The 23,491-nt window shown below is 50.1% G+C and overlaps 1 protein-coding gene across 3 annotated transcripts in view; it reads right to left on the bottom strand.

Annotated features, from left to right (window-relative positions):
- Positions 1-23,491, bottom strand: part of Sdk1 (sidekick cell adhesion molecule 1) — an 880,893-nt gene that overhangs the window by 67,422 nt on the left and 789,980 nt on the right. For all 3 annotated transcript variants that reach the window (XM_040751271.1, XM_040751272.1, XM_040751273.1), the window contains 4 exons: positions 18,881-19,075; positions 14,998-15,199; positions 7,725-7,828; positions 3,590-3,660 (listed from right to left, as the gene is read on the bottom strand). In XM_040751271.1, the coding sequence (XP_040607205.1) occupies positions 3,590-3,660; positions 7,725-7,828; positions 14,998-15,199; positions 18,881-19,075 (572 nt within the window). The remainder of the gene's footprint in view (positions 1-3,589; positions 3,661-7,724; positions 7,829-14,997; positions 15,200-18,880; positions 19,076-23,491) is intronic.

Below are 23,491 nucleotides of genomic sequence, written 5' to 3'. Positions count from 1 at the left end.
TACACCTTCAAATCCTAGGACACTGGTAGAGTTGGCCCCTACTAAAGGCGAAGTCTGATTGTCCTCTAAGATGTCTGAAACCCAACAGCCTGCTGTGGGGAAGGCACTGATGAGGGTCCACAGCCTTCCAATTAAAGCCTGTGTTTGTATAATTTTTTTCCAGGAAATTGTTCAAAAAACAAAAAGTTACAGGTGAGATGCATCCTGGGGAACAAGAATCTATATTTAAACGTAGCTCTTCTTTCTTTGTTCCGGTCTCCGATTTCCTAAATTACTCATAATTTTAATTGTATTTCAATCGCCTGCTGGTTGACAGGCATTTATTTCTACAATACACTGGGCTGGCCACCTCTTGCTCTGGGCTTTTGGAAATCCATTTGTTCTGTTGGGCACTGGAGGGCACAGCTGATGGGCACATATGCCAAGTTCCTTTGGTGCGGCTCCATGCCACTTCACAGGCTGTCCAGCAGCCATGGAAGAGACTTGACACCTGTGCTGTTATGGACTGGGACTGGCAGCAGCTCAGGGGCCACCGCAGCTTCATTCATGGGGATGCTGCACCCCGCCCGGAGCACTCGCTGCCTCTATGGAAAAGATGTGTACCTCATTATTAGCAGGCCAGCTGCCACATCTACAAATAAAACCCTAATTTTCTAGTAGGAGCTGGCACAGCAGGAGTGAAGGAGTATAGAAAGGCAGGGACAATTATGGGCATGAGGACAGAAAGGAGTTACTCACCCAGAGTCTGCCTGAAGCCTTTCACTAGCTGAGAATCAATTCAGATACATTTGCCTAAGGCCCTTCTCCCTCTCAGAAGGAGCCTGCAGTTCCCAAGATCTTACCAGAAACCCCATTGACAGTAAAAGATAACAAGCCCAAACCCCCTTGCACAGCCTTAGTGGCTCTTTTCACTCTATTTTCATATATGACCCAACCAAGGCATTGCTGGGGTGCCCCTATGGCCTCAATTATCAAAGAGGGGGGCAGAGTAGGGAAGGGGGGCCCTTAGAGACCCACGAAGCAATGAAAACCCAGAAGCTTCCAAAATAGAGTCACAGTGAAGCCCCTGGAGCGGGGCTCTTCCCTGGGAAGTTGTGGTCACTCAGGTGCGTCTTGCTCTTGGCCTGGTGCCTTTCTTTCTACTTTCAATAGATTCTAATTCCACTCCACACTGGCTCATCCTGAAATTCTTTTCCACACTGAAAATGAGGATCTGGATTTACACGAGTCAAGGTCCCTAAAAGATTAAGGAACCTCCTTGGGCTGCTGCAGGGGACAGTGCGGAGCTACATTCCCATGCCAGCAGCTGTTGACAGAAAGACCAGCACTCTCCCCTTCCCCTGCTATGTTTGTGGAGGACGAGAGACACAGCACCCAGTACTTTGGATTTCTGCTTGGAAGGTTTCTGGCCTCCCAACACAGGCCCAATGGAAGTCAGAGCTGAAGCAGGGCCCCCAGGGAATAAGGATGTGTGGTATCAGAGATCGAGCATCCATGACAGCTGCTTTTTTGAGGAAGTACCTGGATCCAAGGGGCCTCTGGGGTCACAGGCTCTGGCATGACAAGGCCAAGGTCCTTGGTTATTTGCCATGGATGGCGCCCTGATGTGTTGGGCCAGATGGGGGCCCAGGCTGATCCCCTCTTGTTCTGTCCTGTCCCCCACACTCCAGTGAAGCCAGAGAGAGCTGAGTGCACAGCAGGGAACTGCCAGTGTCACCAGGAAACACTGGGAAATCTTTCTGTCACCTTGAAAGGCACCGGTCACTGGGTGGTGACTCTGTCAGTGAGGGGAAGATGTTATAGTCCCAGCACAGACCTTTGCTGCTAAAGGCCTCTTCTCCGTCCCTCTCGTAGGTGACAATGTCAAATTCCATTAGGTTGAACCTACTTTTGTGCTTACATGGCAGCATCACAGAAACCATGAGAATTAATACTGTCAACTTGACAGGATCTAAAATCACATAGGAGACAGATCTCTAGCCATATCTATTAGAAATTTCTAGATTAGGTTAAGTGAGGTGGGAAGATGGTCCCTAATGGTGCGTAGTACCGTACCATGTGCTGAGGTCCCAGACTGAACAAGGAGAAAGTGAGCTGAGCCCCAGCCTCCATCTCTCTGCTTCCCGACTGTGGACGTCATGTGACCAGCTGCCTCACGCTCCTGCTGCCGTGCCTCCCCACCACGATGGTTGACTCTCAAACTGTGAGCCAATGCAAACCCTCCCCACCTCCTTAACTTGCTTCTTACCAGATGTTTTGTCTCAGGAAGGAGGAAAGTAACTAAGGCAGGATACAACCTAACACTTAGGTACAACATTGGCCACTGGGCAGTCAGTGACTCCACAGGAGGAGTCACTGGCCACTACTCTCGCCAGGTGGTTCAGACACTTTGGGTGTAAGGTGGATCCTCCAGCTGCCTGGCCCTGTCCCACTCTTTCTTCCTAGTGCAGGCCCCAGGCTCCAGCGCTCCTAGGCCTCTGCTCTGGATTGTCTATGACACTTGAGCCAAGGTGGGGGCCACACAGCTCTCGTGCCATCCTACCCAGAGGGTCTTGCTCATCCATTGCCCAGGCACCCACAGGTGCCTATGAGAGGTGAGTCCTGGCCCTGGCCCTCTACCTTCGGGGATAAGCCCCTGCCACCCAGCAGGTTCCCACTCCCTGGGTCATGTAAATATCTTTTAAATGAATTTCAGGATGACCTGTAATTCACTGAAATTGAGCTCTTTCAGTAAGTATTCCCTCTTTTGGGATGTACCTCCCCTCCCCTTCCAGGTTATTTTGTCACATACTGAAAGTCTGACCAACACAGAGTCACCGAGGTGCTTTTATCTCTGCATTCCCGCTGGCACCTCCATTCCCCTGGACAACACTGTCAAACCCTAGGAAGGGTCTCACACCTCTTGGTCCACCCGCTCCATCCCCAGCTCACAGTGGCCAGACTTAGGCTAACAAGGCCTTCCCGTGGCTCTCTGCGCACAGCCCACTGTACGGGCCCTCCCTCGGGTCTTCCCGTGGCTCTCTGCGCACAGCCCGCAGTACAGGCCTCCCTCGGGTCTTCCCGTGGTTCTCTGCGCACAGCCAGCAGTACGGGCCTCCCTCGGGTCTTCCCGTGGTTCTCTGCGCACAGCCAGCAGTACGGGCCTCCCTCGGGTCTTCCCGTGGTTCTCTGCGCACAGCCAGCAGTACGGGCCCTCCCTCGGGCCCTTAGGATCTCCCACTCTTTAGCCCAGGTTTTGGCACCTGGAATCTCCCTCGCTGGCCAGAAGTTCTGCCCCTTTTCTCATCCCCGTGCTCTGTGAGCCCATTGGTCTGGGGGCAGGTTCAGTCCTGGAGACCTGCACCTGCCCCCATTTCCTCTGTGCTGTGTCTGGAGGAGCCCCAGCCCTAGGCCAGCCCTCTCCTGCAGATTCCTGCTCTGGTTCCTCAGCTGGAGGCTCTGTCTAACCCAGTCAGGCTGTTTCCCCTGTTATAGTCACACACTTGACATGGGTGTGGCTTGTGGGCAGGCTCTGTACAGTTGTCCTGGCTGACTGAACCGGGGATAGAAGTCCTGCTTCAGAAATAAGTGAGGTCCCCCCGGCTCTTACCTGCCACTGGATCAGAACCGAGGACGTGGTGTGCGGTGTGGCTGAGACAGACCCTGGAGGCTCTCCTGGAACTGCAGGGCAGCAGATGGAAGGAAGCAGAGTTAGAGTGTTCTGTCAGGTTTCAGTCACCCTTCAGTGTGGGGTGTCTTTCCTTCCTTCGGGCACCCTCACCCATCATTCATCTGCCTCACGGACCAAGGGTGGCTCTCAGGTGTAGTCCTCCTTTAACCCCACTGGGACATATGGGTGAGTCACAATCTCCCATGGGTCCCCTCAGGCCACGCACAGCACTCTGCCCAAGGCCCTTCCTGGACTTCCAGATCTTTGGGAATGAGGGTGAGACAACATTATCTGAGATCTTATGTGTCAGTGGTTCCCCATGAGCAGGCCGGGTGGTCACAGTGAGGTCACGGTGCTCTCAGTTTGAAATACAGATATGACTTTTTGTAGAGAAGAGGTTGCTGTAGGCCAAGCAGCAGGTGAAGCAGGAAGCTTCCATGGCTCTGCCTTGGTCTCTGGATGGACAAGGCTGGTATGACCCATGTCATGGACCAGCCTGGTTTTTGACCAAAGCAGAACCCTTGCCATGTATCAGGTGCTGAAGGCCTCTCTGCCTTCTCTGTCTCCTCCGCTGTGCCTGTGTGCAAACAGGAGCCTGTTCAGTGTTTATGGAGGGGGACAGGACTGGGCATGCTCCATCACCCCACCTGTGTACCACACTCTGCCGACTTTACATCCCAGGTTTGTCCCTGACTGATTCTCCTCAGAATCCTCTTGGCCCTCTATCCTCAGCCACACAGGTGGACCCCGGTGTCACCCTCTAGGCCAGTGGTTCTCAACCTATGGGTCACAACCCTTTTGTGGGTCAATCAACCCTTTCACAGGGGTCACTTAATATTGTCAGAAAGCACAGATATTTACATTAAATTCATAACAGTAGCAACCTTACAATTATGAAGTAGCAACAGAAATAATTTCATGGTTGGTGGTCACATCGTGAGGAACTATTTTATAGTGTTGTCAATGTGGACCATTATCCAGCCCAAGAACCCTATGCAGTTGATAGATTTCAGTCTAATAAGAAAATGTGGGGGGCTGGAGAGATGGCTCAGAGGCTAAGAGTATTGGCTACTCTTCCAGCGGACCCAGGTTCAATTCCCAGGTCCCCCATGGTAGCTCACAACTGTCTGAGACTCCAGTTCCAGAGCATCTGGCACCTTCACATAGACATACATGCAATGCAGGCAAAACACCAATGAACATAAAAATGAATAAATCTTAAAAGAAAGAATCCAAAAAACAAAAAGCAAAGATCTTGCCCAACACAGTGGGCTGTTCTGAGTGCTGAGCCCACATACAAAGCCTTGATGCTCAGCTCACACAGCTGCCAAAAAAAGAAAGAAAAAGAAAAAAGAAAGAAAAGAAAAAGGGAAGGAAGAAAGAAAGGAAGGAAGGAAGGAACAAATGAAATGTGGAATCAGGCACCATCATGCCTGAGATCCTGGGGACTTGGGAGGCACAGACAGAGGGATCACAAGCTCAAGAATAGCCCGGGCCAAGACTGAAGCTCTATGTCAAAAAACCAATAGCCCGGAAGTGGCTCAGTGACAGTGAGTGCCTAGAATTCCCCAGTGAGGGGCTGGGGTGTGGTTCAGTGGTAGAGCACCTGCCTAGAATCCCCAGTGAGGGGCTGGGATGAGCACCAGCAAGGCCTGGGGTTCCAAGCCTAGTATAGTAAGAAGAAAATGTTAATCAGTCATCAAAGGTCCCTCTCTCTTCCAGCTAAGGAAGGGTTGGTCTTGCCAGTCAATCTCCACCTCACAGAGGGAGACAAAGGGCCACAAACACAATGCAAATCCATTCACAAAGGGAAATTGCAAGTCTCAGACAAGGAAGATGATGAGATAGGGGCCTCAAAAGAGGCATTTGAATATCAAAGGGTTGAGAAGGTGCTGGGAGCCTGGAGAGTTCCTTGAATAGCTCCCCCCCCCCAAATGGCCCATTCCCTGAGGTTGCCAGAGCCTGTCAGGATCCTGTGCTCCCTGTTTGTCAGAGATAACTCAACAAGGACAGCAGCTTGCTGGGTGTCTGGTTCTTTCTCCTAAGAATTAGTGCACCATTGCAAATATTCTCTCCATTGTGTCTGAGGCAAGATAAAAATGAGCGTGCGTGGGGGCGGGTTCAGTTTCATTTGATGCCAACTTTCCCCCTTGCTCCACACCACCTTTTGTGTGTATGTGTATGGAGGCTCTATGCATGCGTGTACATGTTTATGCCCCATGCTGGTCCTGGAGGGGGGAGGGGATATGGAGGCTAGAACTTAAAGTTGGATATCTTTCTGCTGTTCTCCACCTTAGTTTTAAGGCAGTCTTGAGGGGATCTTGCTGAATATCAAGATTTCCTACTGGCTAGACTGGCTGGCTAGCTAACCCCTGGGATCCTTGCCCCCAAGCCCCCAGCTGGGGTTACATGGATACTGGGGATTTGAACTCAGGTCCCATGCTTAAGCAACAAGCACACTACCCACTGAGCCATCTCTCCTGCTTGCAAGCCCTCCCTTCTAAGTGAGTTCACTGGTAGACTTTCTCCCTCCACATATCCTTAGCAGGGAACGGAAGGGTTTTGCTTCTGTGTGGTCTCCCAACTCTCCCACGAGGTGCCTGGGGTCACCCAGCTTCCTGCACAACATCTTAGCTTCTCCCCTAAGCTCCACTGCTTCTGAGCCCCAACAGCTGCACCCAGGTCTCGTCATCTCCCAGGATGAGGGTACAGGACCCATTTTTCCAGGGATCTGGGGAAGCTTAGAGCCCCTCTCATCGGGTCCCAGACTCAATAGACCCAGCCATAGTGGGGATGCTGGATTTGCAGCCAACTTCTCTGTGGTAACTGAAGGTCTTGAGGGGGTAGGGAGGGCTGCATCTACATTAGCCATTCTTCAAAGTTGATGAACAGACTATTAGGACTGTGACCCTGGAGAGCTGGAACATTGAGGTCAAGAGATGAACTGTCTTGGGCCATCTTAGCCCCTAAATAGCCACTTATTGCCTACCTCTGTATGCAGTCTAACACCCTTGTAACTTAAGTCCTTTGGAATGTACACAGACCCCTACCTTCACCCACTAAGAGAGGTCTACAGTGAAGATGACTATAACTTGCCTAAGTGGTGTTCCCACCAAAGCATTCACAATTGTTCTCCCTTTAAAATGCCCTTTGTTCTGCCAGTATAAAACTGTGTGGGATTGTTTACATGCTGGAACATGGCAGTATATCTGGGGTGACCTGAATCCAAGTTCCCCTGAACCATGATTACTCATATTTGATTCCCAAGTAAAATATCTCCCATCCCCATTGAGGTAGGAGCTGGTTTTTTGTTTTTGTTCATTTGTTTTGGCATCAACATCTGAGTATGGCTGGGAAGCTGAAAATGGCTCACCTCCACCCCTGGGCTTGTCCCTGAGGTTCCCTGAAACTTTGTGTGGCAGAAGTTAAACTTCTAGGCTCTGGAACACATGATGTGGGGCCACAGGGCGAGGCAGCCGGGACCTGGCCCATTTGGAAACCATCTTACTGGAGCGTTAAATGGAAGAGACAGCTTTCGGGGAGTCTCAAAGCTCTGGCGGCTGCACTAAGTGCCCAGGCTTTGAGGCTGAGCTGGGAGTTGCCCAGTATCCATCTTCTCCCATTGCTCTTGTCAGTCTGGGGCTGTGGTAGCTGGATCTCACTCCCTGGGCTTCACTGCACTCCCTCCCACACCCAGGGTCAGGCATCTTCAGGCCCAGTGTCTCTGAGGTCAGAAGCGCTCTGGGGTGGGGATCTGAAACTTCTTGGACCCCCGCTTCCCCACCGCCATTTATTTTTAATGACCCCAATTAATTATTCAATTTCTAATGGAGGAGGGTTTTGGAAGCCAATCAAAGGGAGTTCCATTCCATGTGGAAGCTCTCTGGGGACCTTGCTCTATGACCATGGGGTGTGTAGGAACACCAGGGGCTCATGGACTTCTGCTGCTCATCACCCTCCCCGGTGACCTCTCCTCTGTGCTCAAGACTGGAGGGAGTCTCTTTCTGGGAGGAAGGTGTCCTCTGGCCTCTGCAGGGCAGTGGGGAGTGCTTGCACTGGGCTGGCTTTTGCTCACCATCTTGCAGTGTGGTCACAGCCTCTGTTTCTGCACTGAAGTCACTGTCTCCGATGTCATTGGTGGCCTTCAGGCGTAGCTTGTAGGAGGTGAAAGGCCTCAGCCTGCAATGGAATATAGAAATCAGTGACCAGTGACTACCGCCAACCTCTCCCTGTCTTGTCTGTGTTAGGACTAGGAAACCATGGCAGCAGGTGTGTGTGTATGTGTGTGTGTATGTGTGTGTGTGTGCGCGTGTGTGTGAGAGAGAAAGAGAGAGGGGGGGAGAGGGAGAGGGAGGGAGGGAGGGAGGGACGGAGAGAGAGAGAGAGAGAGAGATGTCACTCCTGCCCCAGGAACTGTGAAGTTGGGTCACCCTGCCACCAGGAGGCATGGAACACTCCCTAGATATAGCTACCAGGCCTTTCATGGCCTTTTAGACTGCCTTGAGGCTCAGGGAGAAACGGTTTCACCGAGGGAGACATCACTGAGAAAGTTATTCAGAGGACATCCAATACCTCTTTAATAACACGCTATAGGATAAATTACTACTTGCCTAGATGGATGGAGGGGTAGAGCTGGGGTGGGGCTCTGGGGAAGAAATGAGAAGTTCTGTCTTCTGGCTCAAACATATCCAGCGCAAAGCTGTCCCTCACTCCCAACCTCCTTGGATTCACCAATGTTTCTGCCCCACCCCAGCTAGGCATGGCCATCTTCTCCCTTCCAGGTGCTGGGTCAAGGGTGAGCATGCCCTGTCCAGCTTGCACTAGGGACAAGTTTCCAGGTAGGATCATCAGTGCACTGCTTCACAGGTAGGTCATGAGCCAGTAGGGAAATACTGGCTTCTGAGAAGGGTTCTATGCTTTAGAAAAACCCATAATCAGATTCAGAAACCATCATGGACTAAAGTTCCCAGGAAGGGGGGTGGGTTCAGGGAAGGAAGAAAGGAAAGAATAGGAAAGCCATTCTGCAAGGCTGCTCGATTGATTAGAACTTCAAGAATGTTGCAAGTTGGGAGCAAGCTATCTTGGGCTCCCATTAGCCCTCTACACAGCCATTTATAGCCACCTCTGTGTCTGACCTCACATCCATGTGATAGTTAGGCAAATCCTGTCAGAAGGTACAAGTGGACCTCTGGCTTCCACAGACAGCATCTGAAGCCATAGCAGAGATCCCCCACTCTGATGTACCCGCCTACATGTGGTTTCCACCAGTGGATTCTAAATCACCCTGACTTAGGACTTCCTTTGTTGTTATTGTAAAAACTCCATGAACCCGTTACCATATTGGAACATGGCATTTGGGGTAGCCTGGATCTGTGTTCCTGGACTACAGTCACTTGTATTTGACTCCAGAACAAATTCTCCAATCCCGTGAGGAGAGAGCTGTGTTTTTCATAGGCCACTTTTGTGCTTCTTTACCTTTGGATACATTGGATTATAGCATTTCTCTAAAGCCTGAGGGATGCTCGACTCGAAAGCCCTCGGAACAATTTGATCTTGCCAATTCCAAGACCCCCTACAGGCCTGGCCTCACCAGCAGCAACCAGGAGAATGTGGTCTTGGTTGGTTTAACTCAGCTTAACGGAGAAGCTTCCCCCCACCCCCTCTAAGGCCCACTGCCTAGAATGGTCTTTGCTGTGGTTTCTGGGGACAGCTTTTGTTTAGTTCAAACAAACCGTGTCCACCTGTTCCTGGCTTCCCAGAAGCTACTGTGTCTAGTCTCCAAGATAAATGTCTGCTTGCCCCTGTTACTTCCCAGCCTCACATGCTGAGCAGACCACATTTGAGTTAGCTACCTGCTTCTCCTTCCTAGTGTTGGGGGCAGCATGGGGTCCCTAAAAACGTGGGCTCTGAAGTATACTTTCCAGTTCCTCAGCTCCAGCCATGCTTGGATGGGCCACTTTGCAGATACAGCCTCATCTGGGCAGCTAATAGACAGCAAGAAGCTATCCTGAGAATTAAATCAGATGAGGCACTTGGGACAATTGTAGTAAGCGCTCACTTAAAACAGCTGAAATGGGGTTGGGGAGGTGGCTCAGTGGGTAAGAGTGCTTGCTGTCCAAGCATGCAGAGGGCCTGAGTTCAAATCCCTAATACCACATGGGTGTGGCTGTGTGTGGAACCCCAGTGCTGGGGGAAGGAGAGGCTGGAGACAGGATGATTTCTGGGATTGGATGGGGAGGGGCAGGGAGGGGAGGGGGAGCTTACTACCTGTCAGACTAGCTCCCAACTCAGTAAGAGAGCCCATCTCAATGAAATAAGATAGAGAGTGACAGAGCAGGACACAAGCCATCCTCACCTAAAACTATGTGTGATTCTATCTACATACACATGTACACACCACACACACATACATACACAGCTGTTATCATTGTTATTTCTCAGGTATTATCTTAAAAAGCTACACTAAGTGCTCATCACATGATAACTGCCCTGTTCCTTTTCTTTCTTGCGTTTTTTTGAGTCCGTAGCTAAGTCTGGCTATGAACTTACTATGTACCTGAAGATGACTTTGAATTCCTGATCCTCCCAGCTCCATCTCTCAAGAACTGGGATTGCAGGCATGTATCACCACACCTGGTTCTATGTGGTATTGAAGAATGGAAACCAGAACTTGGTGCATGCCAGGCAAGCACACCGCCAACTGAGTCGCATCCTTAGCTCCCCTGTATCTTCTTTATCATGGCCACACTGTCACTCTACATCCCTGAAGACAGGGGCCAGGGTGGCCTGAGGGAATCTTGCCACTCTAGCATGGAGAACTATGCTAAGCACCTGGAGTTGTTCAATAACATTTTGCCAAAGAAATGAATACATTATAGTGGCAATGCTATTCCAAATCCTCTTGAAAAAGTAGAAAGAAGGCACATGTCGCATGCTGCAATACACATGCTGCAATACTGACCTTCCAGGCAAGATGTGCCCACTGTATAATAGTGGCACAACTGTTATGGGGGTAACTAACCGCTTTCTGAGGTTGAGTGTGAAGCAGGGGGGAAACAGAGGACTGCAGAGATCAGGATCTACCTGGACATGAAAAACACAGGGTGTCCAGGGAGCTAACCTGGCTCTCAATTAACTCACTAGCATCCTATATGCAAATGCCTCTGGCCCTGCCCACTCCTGTAGATCTTGCCTCTGCCCACAGCTGCCCACCCCTCATCCCCACTCCCTCCTACCCAGCCCATGTATCCATGCCACCACGGTCCATCCTGCATCAAGGCCAATCTCAAGGACTCCCTGATAAAGGAGAGAAAGACCTGTCTATCAATTTCTCTATTCTTCCAAGACAGTCTAAGCCTCGGTCATGGAGTTGGCCAAGCAGAATTCATATTTAGTTCTGTCATTACCAGCCAGAGCGAGTCATTTGATTCTTATGATCTCACTTTGTTCACCTGTAAAAATGGAGATCAGAGCCCTTGAGATCATTTGTTAACACTGAATCACCATCAAGGATCTAATGATCTTGGCACACAGCAGACCATGAATAAATACTACTTTCTATTTGCTCTTTTGGAACGTTCTCTTTCCCTGCCTCTCTGGTGAGATGCAGTCCCTCCAAACTGGGGGCAGTTTCACTGGCCCTTTGCACGTCCCGTGTGCCTCACCTCCCAACTCGGACACTGCACAGGCTTAAGGCACAATTTTGAGAAACACTGTTAAGTTACCTCAACTCTTACTTCTAAGCATCCAAGATTCAGAAAACGAGGAGACTTCACAGCACAGGGACCTTTGGAAACTCTATCACACCCACTGCTCTGCCAACTCACAAACCATGTTCACACCACCCCACCTGTGCCTATACTGTGGATGCTCACGTGTGAGTTTTACCTCTACTGCCAAAGTCCTTTGGAAAGAGCTGTGGGGGTGGGCAAGACACAGCCTGCAGTTCAGTGTCCCTCCTTCAGGGCTAATCCTGGGTCTTGTAAATATAAGTGGGTCTGCATACCCACTGGCTCATTTTCATTGGGATGTAAGTTGCATGGATCCCAAACACTCTGAACACTACCCATTGCTGCTTTTACCCAGTATCTATAAGGCATTGAAACTGTTTGGGGCTTGATCTGGCTTACTGTGTTGGTGGAGAAACCTATTTTGGGGTACACAAAATGTATTGGAAACTACCTTTTAAGAATTCAGCTAGGCCGGATGGTGTACATTTGTGATCCACTCAAGATGCTGAGGCAGGAGGATCAAATCTTATGACTTGTCTGCATGGAATAGTTATTGTCAAACCTAAACATACCCAGAAAGAGGAAGCTTAAACTGAGGAATTGTCCCCATCATATTGGCATGTGAACATATTATAGGGTATTTTCTTAGTTGCTACTTGATGTAGGAGGGTCCAGTCCACTGTTGCCAGTACGTTCCCTGGGCAGATGGGCCTGAAGAAAGGTAGCTAAGCGAGCTCAGGTAAACAAAGCCAGTAAGTTCTGTTCCTCCATAGTCCCCGCCCCCTGATTTCTTCTTTGAGGTCTAGCCCTGGCTTACTTTGATGATAGACTATAACCTGTAAGCTAAAGCAAATCCTTCCCTCCACAAATCTGTCTGGTCAGTATTTTATCCCTGAAACAGGAACCAAACTAGAACACTGGACTAAAGAGTAACTTAAGTTGAAGAGCAGCCTGGGCCACCTGTGAGGTTCTGTCTCAAAAAGTAAAGAGAAGGTTGGATGTAGCTTAGTGGTACGGTGCTTGCCAAGGCTCCCCCAGTGAGGGGCTGGGGTGTGACTCAGTGGTAGAGCACCTGCCTAGAATCCCCCAGTGAGGAGCTGGGGTGTGGCTCAGTGGTAGAGCACCTGCCTAGAATCTCCAGTGAGGGGCTGGGGTGACTCAGTGGTAGCACTTTTCTAGAATTCCCCAGTAAGAGGCTGGGGCCATGGCTCAGTGGTAGAGCTCCTGCCTAGAATTCCCCAGTGAGGGGCTGGGGTGTGGCTCAGTGATAGAGCACCTGCCTAGAATCTCCAGTGAGGGGCTGGGGTGACTCAGTGGTAGCACTTTTCTAGAATTCCCCAGTAAGAGGCTGGGGCCATGGCTCAGTGGTAGAGCTCCTGCCTAGAATTCCCCAGTGAGGGGCTAGGGCGTGGCTCAGTGGTAGAGCTCCTGCCTAGAATTCCCCAGTGAGGGGCTGGGGTGTGGCTCAGTGGTAGAGCACCTGCCTAGAATCCCCCAGTGAGGGGCTGGGGTGTGGCTCAGTGATAGAGCACCTGCCTAGAATCTCCAGTGAGGGGCTGGGGTGACTCAGTGGTAGCACTTTTCTAGAATTCCCCAGTAAGAGGCTGGGGCCATGGCTCAGTGGTAGAGCACCTGCCTAGAATCCCCCAGTGAGGGGCTGGGGTGTGGCTCAGTGGTAGAGCACCTGCCTAGAATCCCCCAGTGAGGGGCTGGGGTGTGGCTCAGTGATAGAGCACCTGCCTAGAATCTCCAGTGAGGGGCTGGGGTGGCTCAGTGGTAGAGCACTTTTCTAGAATCCCCAGCTAGGGGCTGCACAATAGATAGCAGCAAAGCATTTATCCATCATGCACAAGGTGCTGGGTTGTATCTCAAATAGGACACACACACACACACTTGTATCTCAAATAGGACACACACACACACACACACCTACCTCATCTTCAGGCTTAAAGAAAGCCTCTCCTTCCCCCTCAGGCCCCATCATGTTGAGATATCCAAATACCTTACTGTTTACATCTAATGCTGTTCTACCTCGAGGCCCTTTCCCCTGAGGTGCTGCAGCACCTTCTGAAGAGTCAGCTTCCTTTCTAGACCACCCACAGCAGGTAGATCACCATCTTACCATTATTATATCTAACATCCCATTAACAGTCCCACAGCCTCAGCCTCCACACAGGGGCTCACGATGCCAGCTGCTCTCATCCCACGGTAACTTGGTAACTCAAGCAGACAGCCACGGCCATGAGCTCTCCACAGTCAAGCTTTGTCTCTCCACGAGATCTCATGAAGCAGATGGAATGTAAACTTAGCTGCTGGGATTGTTAGGGGTGACACCATGGCAGCAGATAGAATAGACTCTCAGGACACTGTCTGAGATCTGCTTCCATTCTGGTTCTCGCCGGCTGGGAAATTGATAGGACTTTTCTGGTCCACATGAAACTGCCTGTTTGAACAGGGGTTTCTCCTTACCAAACACAAGGTCGATGGTTACTCAGCAGGCTATGGAGAACATGACTGTGCTTTCTATCTGGTCTCTCAGGTGGTGAGTCAAAGGGGTGGGGTTATTTAAACTCAGCTAGAAGGGGCACCTCCAGCACCTACCCCCTTCCACTGCCTCTTTCCCTGCACCTGCCTTTGGGGACACGGGGGCACAGCCCAGGTTCAGCCCCAGTCTTCTTGCCTCCTATGTCCTCAGGCCTGGGTGCAGCGCATCTAGAGGGTCCTACAGATTTTGGGTTTCTGGTTTGGGAAGTGTCAACAGAAACAGGGGGCTGTCTCTCAGTGGGACATCTCCTCAGCCACACAGACTCCTGTTGTGTGAGCTGGCTGGGGCCATGGTGGGGACTCTCAGAGTAGTGGTCCTTGGGTTAACAGGACCCCCTTTCTCCCCAAGACCTTTACAGTGCTTTCTATTAATTAAAAATTATTTTCCCATTAGCATTTCAACATGTTCTCTGTCACGATCAGATCTTAGCACCTAACCGTTACACTCATGTATTTGAGTGGGAGCGAGTATGGGCAGAGGCCAGGAAAACTATAAAGAGGTCCATGAGAGGCTAAAAGGAGACTTAGGGGTGGACAGATGTGAGGGTAACAGAACACCTGTGACAGGAAGAGGAAGGGGGAGATGTGGGTGAGGGAGAAGGGTATAAGCAGGGGTGGGGCAGGGAGATGGAGGAGAGGCATTTCACGCACTCCAATACTGAGTATATAAGACAAGACCATGAGGAAACATGCTGCTTAAATACCATGTCAAGTGAGGTGACCCAGAGTGATGGTTAACACTGACTGTCATCGGACAGACTCTAGAACCATCCTAGACTCAAACCACAGGGGATGCCTGCAGGTGACCATTGAGATTAGGTAAATTGAGGTGGGTGGCACCATTCCAGGGGTTGGGGTCCTGGAATGAAGGGTGAATGTGAGGAGCTTCCTGACCGGATGTAATATGACTACACGCCTCAAGCTCCTGCCAAGATGGACTGTGCGAGCCAAAGTAAACCCTTCTTCCCTCAAGCTGCTTCCAACAGTCATTTTGTCACAGTAAGGAGGGACAAGTGACTAAGACTCCAGGTTCAGAAAGATGAAAACTGAATGCCACCCTCTATCCCACAGTACCTTTCGACAGCACAAGCTGTGGCCTCGTGGCTGATGGACGAGGAGTAGGTCTGCCACTCTCCACCAGGCAGCTCTCGCACCTGCACAGTGAAGTACCGGATCGGGGAGGCTCCGTCACTGCCAGGGACCCACTGGAGCCGGAGGCTGCGTGCTGTCACTTCTGCCTGGGGTACCAGGAGCTCTCTGGGGGGCGCGGGCCTCTCTGCAGCCAGAGGAGGAGAAAAGCAGGGATTCATGAGATATCATTCCTTGCTGCTCCCAGATGCCTGCCCATGGGAGGCGCTGTGTGGGAAAGTCCTGAGGCTAGAGAGTTGGTCTAGCTTCCCAGGTAGAGTAATTACCATACAAATCTAGGACCCGAGTTTAATCCCCAGATCCCACCTAAGAATCTGGGTGTAACGGTGCATGCTTTTAACTTCGGTACTGGGGAGGTGGAGACAGGCAGAGTGCTGGGACTTACCAGCCAGCCAGCCAGCCTCACCTAATAGGAGAGTTCCAGGTCCCACTGAGACACTCTGTCTTAAGAAACAGAGTAGATTTGTACCTAAGGAAGGACGCTGACACCCAAGGCTGGGCCTCTGGTTTCTGTATGTACCCACACATGCAGTCCCACTCATGTGAACACACACACACGCACACACACACACACACACACACATACACACACACACACACACACACACACACACACACACACACACACACGTGTGCCTCCCCTGCCATGCACACAAAGAAGGAAAAGCAAGTGAGTTCTAGGTTTGGGAGAGGAGGTTGTTTTACAGCGGACTTTGGATGCATCAGATCAGGTCTGACTGGCAAGCAGGGCTTGCTCACATAGCAGAACCAGCCAGAAGTGCTTGTCTCCAGAGGCCCTAGACCCTACCAGCAAGGGCAGGTATGTCTGAAAGACAGCTGACATCTCCTGCGGTGCTCTTCTAAGGGACTCAAGCCTGCTTTGTATGCTGTCTGATTTGGGGCTCAGCTCATCCTTAAAACCTAATTTCTTTTTCTTTATAGTTAACCTGAGTCTAACACACGAGGAGAAGAATCTACTGAGTTCTCCTGGGAGGTGGGAGGCAAGTGCAGGCGGGGGAGGGGCATGGGCTGTTAATGGCAGGGTAGGATGCAGGGTGCCTGGGACCAGCCTTGGCCTTGAATGGGTACCATGTGCCTGACACTGTGTTCCTGTCCCACATTGATTTCAACCAAGGGACTCCATAGAGGGAGAAGTAATTGTTTAATTGTTTATCATGATGATTATTGATTCTGATTAAAATGTGTGGCGTGTGATAAAGCAGCCATCGATCGTGTGTCCCTCAGTGACAGGACTGTGAGAGGCTCTTCGATCTGCCTCAATCAGGGGTCCTGGCTGGGAATGTGCACACTGGCTGGAAGCCCGATTTCTGCAGACTCCAGAAAGAGCTGGGCTCCCTGGCCTGTTTCTAAGGCCTTCTGTGGACACACTGCCACTGGAAATGGCTCAGGCTTCCTGTCCCTAAGTCTTGCACTAGAACCTAGTGGGAAGTCAAAATTCTCCATACCTAAGGGGATGGGGGAGTGGGCGAGGGAGGGGTGGCCCTGTGTCCCAGGCAGCAAGCTGGCATGACCACGTCACACTGGTCCACCCACAGAAGGGCTTTTATGTACATGTTTTCATGTGGATCTGACTCAAGTCCTGTAAGGACCATAGCAAACCTTCTTCATCCATCCTTTGCCTCTGAAGGGTCCATGGGATGGAGAGAGAGCTCAGCTGGTAAAGTGATTCCACTTACAAGCATGAGGACCAGAGTTGGATCCCTAGAACCCATGAGAAAGTGCCAGAGGGGTGGTGCTTATAATCTGGGGAGGTGAAGGCAGGTGGATCCCTGTGGCTCATTGGTCAGTTAGCCTAGCCAAAACCAGCAAGTGTCAGGCCACCGAGAAACCCTGTCTTAAAGAGTGACTGACCCCCATAAACAAGGGCTCCTCCCTACCTCTGCAGTCTCAGCCACCACAATCATATTGTGAACACATACAAATCTCTGAGTCAAAAGTAACCTTCCTCTTTTAAGTTGTTTTATTCTGGGACATTTTGTTATAGCAACGAAAGGCTAACATAGCTGACTGGCAACTTGAAGCTGGGAAAACCCTGGACGAAGAGGTGTGCTCAACCTGGTGGCTCCTGCAGACAGGTGGCTGGAGCAGTCTGCAGTCATTGTAAGCCTGGCTCAGTCCAGGGAAGGCTGGAGGACGCTGGAGCCTGCTGGGAACTCATCCACATTTGGTGAGCATTGACATCACACTAGTGCAGCTCCTGATGAGAAGGAAAGCCACTTGCCCTGGACACTGTGCTAACTGCTCCACATAGGCCTCCCAAGTCAGAGTCATAGCAAAGGAAGCAGAGGGATTTACCCAAGGCTTCACAGCCCAGAGCTTTGAGCTTGGGTGTTTCCCAGTCCTCCTGGCCTACTTCACTAGACCTCTGGGTCTGGCTGTGAGGACAGCATTCCTTGTATGGCTTTTTCTTCTGGGCACAACATGATAATATCATTGCGAATTTAGAGTAGAGATTATCTTGGACTGGTAACCATAGTAACTAATTGAGCAGAATAATATGGTATTAGCTAAATCTACAGTAATGATGATGGAGCTATTGACACTCCTTCGTCAATGGAGGATAGGAGAGTCATAGGACCCTTACCTGGGATTCCAACCATTATACCCTCCTGCCCTCCATCTAGCTAGCTGCAAGTGATCCTGGGAGATAGACACTAGATTATACAGGAAGTAGTAGAAGGCTGACTGAAAGAGAGACCCCATGAAGCCATCACTTTGTAGTGATGTACCTGTTTGGGGGTCACCTACAGCTTGTAAGCAAACCCCTACCACTTGTGCAGCAGTGAGACCCAATAAATTCACTGGTTCTCCAGGATGAATCTTGGTGGAGCCCTTACTTTAGTCTGTTGGCTATGCCCTGTTTGGTCATAGTTGGTTAATGTCTCCTCAGGAAGGGTGTCATCATAGCACCTGTGCCAGGAGGCAAGGCTTCTGAAGAAAGGCCCTTTTGGGTTGTGGTGAAAGGTTTTAGAGCAGGCGTTCTCAACCTGTGGGTTGCAACCCTTAGGATCAAATATAAGATATCCCATTTATCAGATCTTTACACTGTGATTCATAACAGTAGCAAAATTGCAGTTATGAAGTAGCAACAAAAATAATTTTATGGTTGGGCATCACCACAACTGAGGAACTGTGTTAAAGGGTTGTAGCTTCAGGAAGGTACAGAATCACTGGTCTACACAAAGTTACTCTGGGCTAGCCTCTCTGAGCTGTACTTCTTGCCTCCAAGCCTTGATAATAATACCTGACTGTCCTAGACAGTGGGCAGGTGGCCAACAGCTGTGCCACGGAGACCCTCTGACAATATGCCTAGCTCAGAGCTTGGGACATGACTCAGCAAGTACAGTGCCTGTAGAGCATGCATGAGGGTACCAGTTCTGATTCCCAGCACCTGCAAAATGCCAGACACCATGGTCCATGTCTTTAACCCCAGAGCTGGGGAGACAGAGACAGGTGTCTCCCTGGAGCTTGCTGGCCAGCCAGCCTAGCCCAAGCAGTCAGCTCTAGGCTCAATGACAAACTGTCTCAAAAAATAAGGTGGAGGGTGTTAGAGCAAGACACCCGACCTCTAGCCTCCACATATATGCACATGCATACGCATGAGTACCTGCATGTGCACACACACACACACACAAGTGTCTGGACATATACACACACATACAATAAATAACAATAAAAAAGACAACCTACTTAACTCCATATCTCCATATCTGTCCCAGGTTTCTGGGTGCTGTGGGGGGGCTGTGTGCCCTGCCATCTACAGTCACATCTGGGTCTGGGAGCTTACCTCTCTTCTCGGTGGTGATGACCGTGGCCTCCAGGGGCTCGCCCCAGCCCTGTCTGGTCTTAGCAGACAGCCTGAAGATGTATGCAGACTCCGGGGCCAGCTCTGTGGCTGTGAACTGTCGCACTGTGGCACCCACCTCAACGGTGGTGAAGGTGTGGGGACTGCCGCTGGCCAGGCGGTACGCAATCTGGTATCCTGTGGGAGGGGGTGGGGGACAGAGTCAGGGAGTCGGTTTAGCCATTTATTTCTTCCCTTGCCTAGAAAACCTACACTCCCGACACCCCATAATCATCCCAGATTGGAAACCCAAACACGGCCTGCCTTCTGTTCCTTCCTGATTTCCAAAGGCTGCGGGGCGCATACTGAAAGGGAGAGCACAGTCCTAATGATAAGCGAGGTTGTCTGAGCTCAGTCCTCTGTGAAACTTGTCTCACAGCTCATCCTTCACTGGACCAAGATGTGAAAACAGCTTCGTCTTGCACACTCGGAGAGTGCCACCAGTCCCAGGACCCCTCATTGTTCCCACGGGAAGCTGTCATGAGCCAGTGCCTCTGGCTCTTCCATCGCCCCTCCTATGGTGCAGCCTTTCCCTTCAACCCGGCAGGAGAAGCCAGAACCTGCCCTTAGCAGGTTATTTCACACGTCTCAGCAGGAGCAGTGTTTGCAGTGTGCAGGACTACTGCAGGCTCACACTAGCATTATTCAGCCCTCTTGCTAGTTTCCCCCTGCTGCGACCCTCCCCACATCCTCATCTCCCTCCATTCCAGCCACCCAGCCTCCCCGTCCTCCTGAACTTGGATGAACTTGGAGGCTCCCCGTTAAAAAGTTAAATACCCCTCCCGTTAATTTCCATAACTCCAGAATGGTAGGGTTTGGCTGGCTCTGCAAGTCTCTCTGAGTTTCTTGATTACAAAAGGGTCATGGTTGATCAGACATTATTAATGATCAAATCCCACCAACCAAGCAACCCCAGTGCCTGCCTGCCGGCTTCTGAAGAAGCCTTGCCAATTTCCCAGACCCAACCGTGAGCCGTGGGGCAGACTGCCTTCTGGGCTCATGAACCACGTGTGGTCGGGCTTCTGATTAAAACCAGAATGGATGGGGCGCTGTGACATCTAGAAAAAATTAATGACAACCCAAGTGATCACATTAAACAAGGGAGACTCAGCAGGGGCAAAAGAAAAGCATCAAGGGCTGCACTGATCCTCCATAGCTCTGCCTGCCAGGGCAGCCTGTGAGTGGGGGCCGCCTGCAGGCAATCAGGGTGGAGGCTGCTCACCTCCTGTCGAGGCATGGCTCCTCCTACTGCACAGCTTGGCCAATCCTCTGGATGTCCTCAGGTAGTATTTTTGTTACTCCTGTTCCTTCTGGCTTAGCCTTTGACTTTCATGTTTTCCAAGCTGCCTGATCATTTTCCCCAACTGTTGGGTGAGTTTCTTCCAGTCATCCACTGGGACACCAGGAAGACACTCACACAGAGCATACCCTGACCTTTAGAACCAGCCACCTCAGGTCATTGATAGGGTGGTTATCATTGCCATGTAGACCAAGTGACACAACCCTAGTCCTGTCCAAATGCATGAGATGCTAACCTCAGATCCCTGAACAGCAATTATGGCTACTCACTGTCTTTGATGGACTAGCTTTTCTCCCTGCCATGGGGCTGTGTTCTGAGGCTTCCAGCAGCTGGTCCAAGCCTCTTCCCCTTCTTATTTACTGATTAAGGACTGCAGTCTAAGATTGTTGGTCAGTCCTCCTAGGCCACTTCTTCTCCTATGGCACTCAGCCATGGGGAAGTAGAGCTTGGGTGCCCCAGGGGATACAGTCTCAGGCCTTCAGAGACTCTTATAATGAGAAGACGTCACACTAGCTGGACAGTCATGTGCAGGGGACATGGTTCCTACACTCTCACTCCGGCAAGTGCTGACAGCAGTGATCCCCAGTGGGTCAAACACAAGGGGAAGGCATCTGGAAAGGTCACAGTTTGCCCAGGGTTGTTGTTGACGGTGCCCCTGGTCTGTTCTATTTTTCTTTAAAAGGAACCCCTTGCATTTTCAGGGAGGAGACAGCCCCTCTTGGCTCTTGCTTGCTTCCAGGAATGTTCAACCTTTTGACATTGTGATAGAGGTTGTCATATAGAGTTCATGGAAAAAATCACCACCCAACTAAAACACTCCTGGGTATTTACCCTAAAGTCTCCAAGTTGTCACAGCACAAAGACACTTGCATGTCATCTAACAGCTAGCTCTGTTGACAGCAGCTGCACTATGGAGTCAATCCAGGTATCCAACAGCATAGGAATGGCTAAGGAAAATGTACTGTTTATGCAGTGGAATAAAAATATTGGCTTATGTTTATGTTCCTACTTGTGTCTCAGTGCAGCATGTGTGTGTAATGTTCAGAGGCCAGAAGAGGGCATCAGATCCCCTTGGACCAGAGTTATAAGCAGTTGTAAGGTACAAAATGTGGTGCTGGGAATTGAACCCAGGTCCTCTGCAAGAACAGTAAACGCTGTTAACTGCTGAACCATGGTCTGACCTCACACAACGCCTTTCGCATACACATTCCTTTTTCCAGTCATGAAGAAGAATGAAGTTATATTGTTTTCAGAAAAAAGGATGTAACTGAAGACTGTCACAAAAACACTAGAAAGTCATTAACATATTGAGAAAGCACAAATGAGAGATCATTTGTGTTTCTTAGGTTTTCTATAGATACTTAGGTTTTCTATAAATACATACAATCATGTATATGTGTGTGTATATACATACATACATACACATGCATACGTGCACATATATGCTATGAAGTTAAGTTATGTAGGTGATAAAAGGAACCCATGGGAGGGAGGAAGGGGAAAGAGAATGGAGGAGAGCATGGGGTAGAATGTGTGTAACATTCAATATATAATGAGAGCTTGAAATATATATTATATTATAATAATATATAATAATAGAATAAAACTTTTTGTAATGCTTTAAGTTTACGATTTTGTGGGGGATACTCATGGCTATCTTGGGGCTCACACAGCCCATGGGTTCTACGTTGGATACACCTGTTAGACCCTTCATTCCACAATCCCCTCTGTGAGATGGTTTCCTGGCAGAAACAGTGGTCCACAACTGCAGAGATGTGCCTGGACTGTCACCTGGGTCTGCCAACCCCCTACTCTGCTATGTGAAAAGTGACCCCCACATACGCTACCTGTGTCTCTTGAGCTTGAAGGGGATACCACAGGTCACATCTCACAGGCTGTTGTGGTTCCCTGTGCTGCAGGCAACAGGCTACACCTCACAGGGACAGTACAGACACAGGACTTGTCTTATAGCCATTTCTCAAGTATATGTGTTAGCTGACATTCCCAGGAACAAGCCTCCCCTTGTTAAACATTTTCCAAGGCTGATAACTTATTAGAACGTCAGCGTTTTTCAACAGCTGAAAGTCACAGGTCTATAGCCAAATTAACTGGGCTATCTCAGCCCCTAAATATCAGAGATATTCGATGCAAGAGTCGCACAAACCAGGAGTTAGAAGCATGGCTGGCTTCCAGGAGAAAAGGGAGGTTCCTTTTCCTTTCACTTCCTTTTATATCTACCTGTGTCAGTTTACATGTCCCCGCCCTCATGGGCGGATAGCTTTGTGGGGTTCACTCCTACACCTAAATAGCATTTACTGCCTATCTCTGTGCCTAGCATCTTGTGATGATTAGGTAAATCCACTGAAATGTACGAACATACCCTTGACTTCCACCAACCACCCAAAGCTAAGCATGTTGTTGTCAGACAGCATCCAAGGCCTGTAACTGACTTCCCGGCTCTGCTGTACCCATGGTTCCCACCAACATGTTTAAAAACTGTCCCGATTTATGATTTTCTTTTCTCTGTCACTAGGAAAATCCCACAAACTGTTACCACACTGGAACATGGAATCTGGGGTAACCCAAATCCGTGTTCCTGGGCCATGCTCATATTTTGATATTTTGCTCAAGAATAAACTATCTCCCTCTGAGGTGAGGGCTGTGTCTGTTGTTTCGCATCAACACATGTGACCAGAAAACAGTAACAGCACCTGGTCTCTGCCCTCTATAACAGGTGATGCGGTTGCCATGGCTGCCCCTCTCACCACGGTATTCTAGGACTCTTTGTTGCACCTGCATGTATTTTTTCCTTCCCGAGGACCCATCCTCAGCTCTACAGAAGCCTCAGGCCCAGCTCTTGCTAGGACCAACACCTAACCTTCCTCACTGTGATGGTTTGAATAGGAATGGTCCCCACAGATTTGTGTGTGTGATTGCTTGACCCACAGGGAGAGTGGCATTATTAGGAGGTGCGGCCTTGTTGGAGGAAGTGTGTCACTGTGGAGGCAGGCTTTGAGGTTTCATATGCTCAAGTCATGCCCGGCATGACACATAGTCTCCTGCTGTCTCTAGATCGAGATGTAGGACTCTCAACTTCTCCCCCAGCATCATGTCTGACTCGTATGCCGCCAGGTCTCACCATGATGATAATGGACTAAACCTCTGAAACTGTAAGCCATTCTCAATGAAATGTTTTCCTTTATAAGAGTTGCCATGTTCGTGGTGTCTCTTCACAGCAATAGAAACCCTAACTA

The sequence above is a fragment of the Mesocricetus auratus genome, unplaced genomic scaffold, assembly GCF_017639785.1.
Source record: "Mesocricetus auratus isolate SY011 unplaced genomic scaffold, BCM_Maur_2.0 Super-Scaffold_100008, whole genome shotgun sequence".
Taxonomy (NCBI): domain Eukaryota; kingdom Metazoa; phylum Chordata; class Mammalia; order Rodentia; family Cricetidae; genus Mesocricetus; species Mesocricetus auratus.
Note: the sequence above shows the minus strand (reverse complement) of the source record. Positions and strands in the feature narration are given on the sequence as shown.